The sequence below is a fragment of the Arachis ipaensis genome, chromosome B03 (genome assembly GCF_000816755.2).
Source record: "Arachis ipaensis cultivar K30076 chromosome B03, Araip1.1, whole genome shotgun sequence".
NCBI classification, from domain to species: Eukaryota; Viridiplantae; Streptophyta; class Magnoliopsida; order Fabales; family Fabaceae; genus Arachis; species Arachis ipaensis.
The window spans coordinates 76,624,111-76,629,352 of NC_029787.2; the positions used below are offsets into that span (position 1 = coordinate 76,624,111).

At 37.0% G+C, this 5,242-nt stretch overlaps 1 protein-coding gene across 1 annotated transcript; it reads left to right on the forward strand.

Moving 5' to 3' along the window:
* LOC107633228 (protein PAF1 homolog) lies at positions 346–3,637 on the forward strand. The gene is made up of 4 exons (XM_016336869.1): positions 346–960; positions 1,285–1,448; positions 3,354–3,523; positions 3,630–3,637. The coding sequence occupies exons 1-4, from the start codon at positions 346–348 to the stop codon at positions 3,635–3,637; spliced, it is 957 nt and encodes a 318-aa protein (XP_016192355.1).

Consider the following 5,242-nt stretch of genomic DNA (forward strand, 5'->3'; position numbering starts at 1 on the left):
TGATGTTTGGGATTTAATTGCTGGTTTGGACTATACTCACAACTGAATCATTTTTTTTATCTAATTTCCGAACCGGTACGAATCTTAATCTATCAAGTTTTTGGCGCCGTTTCCGGGGATGCAATTGAGTACTATCTTTTGGTTGTTGTAAATATGTTGATAGTGTAAATATCTTACTTTTTGGTTGTTTGGTTGTTTTTGTTAATATTTAGGTTCTTGTTTTTCTTGTTCATTAATGCCTTTTATTTTTATTTCCTACTTTCTCTATGAGCTATCAACATTGTTGCTTGGAGCTTGGTTGTGAGTGTTTTATAGGGTATGATGAATTCCAATTAGGATTGCTTCATGGAGTGGGAGAATCAATTTAGGGAGGAACCAATTGCGTATGAGCAACACTCATGGCAAACACCTCCTTTACATTACAATGAGCCAAACTTTCCCCTTTGTGAATATCAACCCCAAAGATATGAGAGATACCCCATACACGATCTTCAACCACCAAACTTTCAACCACCACACCCTACACCTCCATGGAATCAAGTTACTTATACACCTTACCATCAACCATATGAACCACCACACCCGTATACACCACCTCAATACCCTTACCTACATGATACACCTTCCCACTATACAACCTTTCTCCCAACCTTTGAACCTTCTCTTCCATCAAATTGTGAAGTTTCCCAACCCTTTCCCCAAGAACTACAAGACCTTCAAGAATTCTTCCAAGAGCAAGAAGGGTTCCGAAGGAAGCAAGGGGAATTTATGGCTACCATAGCCGAAGCGATAAACTGCTTAGCCTCACTACGCTCGAGCAATCAAGACATTTCCCTTGAGGAATGTGGAGGAGCAACGAAGGAGTGTAGAGAGGAGGATAACATGGAGCCTCAAGGAGAAGAAGAGGAGCCAAGGCTTGAGTCACAAAAGGAGGAAGGTAGAACTAGTAAATCAGAAGAGGTAAATGGAGAGTTGGGGGAGTTTGATCAAGATGTGGATTGCATCATCAATGTTTTTTGTCCACCTTGGTTAACCCCCTGAATAATCTAGAAGACCCCTTCTCTCTTGATTTTGAAAAAGATAAGGGAGAGCTTGAAAAGGGTGGTGAGGAAGTGATGATCACCCAAGAAGTGGAAGCTTCCATGCAAGGGCTTGATATGATAACTCCATCCCAAGGACAAATTGTGTGGGTAACAATATCCTCAATGAGCTTCATAGGCCCGTATCAATTTGCTCTCTTGGAAACGGATTATCAACTAAAGGCTCTTCTTGGAGTGTTACAAGGTGAAAGATTGGGTGTTGGTTGTGAAAGGAATTCAAGGCATAAATGGTGCAAGGTCCAATTTGGAGAAGCCTAACATTCAAGTGGGTGTTTCAAAGGTGCTTGGAGAGGTTGTTCATCCAAGGGTACAAGTGAAAGTCAATAAGAGGATGATAGAGAAACCAAAGTGTGGGATCCGGGCGTACAACTCTACAACCAACAATTTTGGGTCCCAATTACTTGCTTGAGGTTGCTTGGGAGCTTAATGTACTTCGTTTGGGATCCCGGAGGATTTTTGAAGAGCAAGCATGGTTGGCAACTCAAGGATGGATGGAAGCACAAGCCTCCTTGATGTGAGCTTCAACCAAAGTCTAACTTAAGGACTTAAAACCAAAGTGCTAGGTGGGAGACACCCCACCATGGTAATATCCTTTCATCTCTTCTCTTTTTAGTTTTTGTTTATTGAATTTTGTCTCTTTAATTAGCTTAGTTTGATTGCACTCTAGGCTTAAATTAGTTGCCTTTTATGTTTGATCATTTGTTTTTGATGAATGATATGTTTTGGGATTGAAAACTTTTGATTGATATCATGGTTGGTGCCTTAGAGGCTTTAAAACTATTGCAGAAACAGAGTTGTGTGCGTGCGCACAGCATCGTGCGTACGCACACTTCCACTATTTTTTTCCACCTGTGTGCGCGCACACGCACACCCATTGTCGCACGCTCTGATTGCAGCGCTCGCACCCTCTATGCACGCGCACCCCACCACATTTTCATTCTGTGCACGTGCACGCTCGTCTGTGCGCACACACATATGGTCATTTTGCCCTGTTTAAAAAAAAAACTTTTGTGCGTGTGCACGTCCCTGTGTGCACGCACACGTCTTGACATCCTCTCTGCCAGCAGCGCTAGCACGCCCTGTGCATATGAACGCCTGCAGTTTTTGCTTGCATGCGTACGCACACTACCTTGTGCGTACGCATGAGTCGCAGTCTGGGCAATAATGAGAATGGGTGCCCTGTTGTGCCAGCTTCTTTCACTCTCTTTTCTCTTTTCTCCTTCTTTCTTCTTCTTTCTTCTTTCTTCTTTCATCCTTCTTTTTCTTCTTTCTTCCTTCTTCTTTCTTCTTTCTTTCTTCTCTTCTCTGGCGAAGCTCCGCCACCGTGAGCCTCGCAGTGGCTAACACAAATGCCACTGTTACCTATCTTTTTCTTGTCCATCCTTTAACTCTTCAATTTTTTTGTTTTAATCTTCTTTGTTATGTTTAGTTGATTGCTTAATTTTTGGTTTCTTTATTTAACTTTGGTTATTTAGTTTAAGTTAGCTTAATCCTTTGTTTATTTGTTGCATTGCAAGTGTTCAATTTTGATTTGTGGGTTCTCGATGCTTGAATTTTTGCTTGAATTGATGAATATGTGCACTGCACTCCATGTGTTTGACATAATGCCTAGATGAACTTTTTGTTTAGTGCATGTGTTGTCGCGACCATATGTGTTAGACTATATCCTTGTTTGGCATTCTAATCAAGAATTGTGCACTTTTGAATGATTATGAAGATATCTTGGATTGGATTTTCAATAATGTACTTATTTAATGCTTTGAGTTGCTATCACCAAATTGATATGAAAAGTGACATTTGACTTCTTTTTGGTAAAATTTTTAACAAGTACATATTGGATATAGTGAATTGAATTAGATTGCTTGTTCATCATGGTTTTAAGTCAATATAATCATACCACAAGGTATTTGCTCCTTGTTAATGCTTTGCATTTGTTTGAGTTGACTTGACTTGATTCTTATCAAGATTTGTCACTTTTTGTAGCAAACACCTTCCCATGTGATTATTGCCTTATTCTTAAGGATGAATAAATAATTTTCTTTTCATTATTGCATTGGTTATTGTTTGTTGTGCTATTTTATATCAATTTTGCTCTTTCACTTGCACAACTTCAATATCCAATAATTCCCACATTTAATTCACTCTTGTTGTGAGTTGCCTAAGTTTGCTTGTATTTAATTGATGCTCCCTCCTTTACCTTTTTGTGCTATTTGCCCTATGATCCCTGATTATACTTTATTCATTCTTTTTTAGGATGAGATATAATCGCAAGGAGCCGGTAGAGGAGGAGGACACTGAGGATGGAGATGCTGAGAATGCTTTGGACTTGGCAATTCCACAGAACCCAAGCCCCCGCATCCGCCAACCGAAGGTGGAGGAACTTAGAAATATTCTCTCCGAATCGTGTTTGTGCACGGAGGACCGTGCAACGCTTAAGTGTGGGGGAGGATTCGTCATTTTGGGGCGTAGACTTTCTTTTCCAAACACTTCGCACTTTATTTTTATTTCTTTTTATTATGTTTCTTATAGATATTTAGAGTATTTTTTATTGTTGCATTGCATTTTCTTCTAGTATATATATCTTAGCTTATGCATAGTTTATTTCTAGTTATTGCTTGTTGCATTTTTGCATCTTTTTCTTAGTATATATTTTATAGATAGAAGTTGTGATTGGATGATGTGAATAGTATAGCACCTAGTTCAATTTTGTTCTAATTGTTCATGTTAATTTTTGATATTGAAAATTAGGAATAGAACTAGGGAAATTTTTGAAATTGCATCCATCACATCATACATACATATAGGAAATAATTTTGGTGAAAAACAACAAAAATTTCCAAGAATTTTATTTTTAGGGAATTCTATTGAATTGATTTGGAATATTGTTTTTAAAACTTGCTTGAATGATTTTTATGAAACATAGAAGAGAGATAGAATAAAACAACCTTGTGAGTTGTTGAGCCTTAATGAGTGGTTACATATTTTAACCAATAATTTTGTTCATTGTGTGATATATCTCTTCTATGATTGTAGTTTTAGTTTTTCTTGATTCTTTATTTCCAATAGTTGATGTTTGATTGCATTTAGCATGATTGAGTCTATTTTTTAATTGAACTCACTCACCCATATGGACCTACCCTTGCATCTACCTTTGTTAACCCCTTTTGAGCTTTTTAATCCCCTTTGTTCTAATTGTTAGCACATCACAACCCTAAGTGAAAAACCATGAATTTACCTTGGATTGTATCCTTGATTAGCTTAGGTTGAGAAGTGTGTTTCATCTAAGTATGGGGGAAATTTTAGGAAGCATTGGTAGAGAAAAAGTATATTTTGTGTACTTATTGAAAAATTTGGAAAAATGGGTGCACATTCATGTATCAATTTACTTTAACCATATGCATTTGTCATGGAAAAAGAAATAAAAAAATAAAAAAAATGAAATGAAAGAAAAAGAAAATATAGTAATAAGATGGGACAAAGGTTGTCCCAAAGAAAAGAAAAAAAATGAATAACGAATGCATATGTGTTTTGAATAGAAACTAAGGCATGAATGTGTGTGAAAAGAAGTAATGGGTGGTTAGAATGTATTTTTGTGATTTGGTTGATATAGATTGAGTGAGATACTTGAGCTAATCAAAGATCCAATTCTTTAGTCCACTTAGCCGTATCTATCCCACCTTAACACTAACCCCATTCAAACCCTAATAAGTCCTCATGATAATTGCATTCATGCATCACTTGTTTGTTGATTGTTAGATGAAAAGCAAATCCTTGAAAGCATGATTAGGAAGAGATTTGAGTGATTAAACCCTAAACACCGAGTGATTAGAGTGTATACACACCTACTGAAGGTTCAATTACTCAATTCTATGTTTCCATACTTTTTTATCATGCATTCTTGCAAGTTGCTTCATTTTGATGTCTTGAATCAATTCTTTAGATCGTGGTTGCACTGGAAGATTTCTTTTCTTGGCCCTATTTGTCCATATACTTGCTTGGAAATTTGATTGTTTATTTTCACTAATTTCATAGGAAAGTATAGATAGATATATATAGTACATACATATTTGCATGCATTTAGATAGTTACATTTAATAAGTTGATTACACCTTGGGTACTTTCCTTGTTGGTCTAGCATGAGG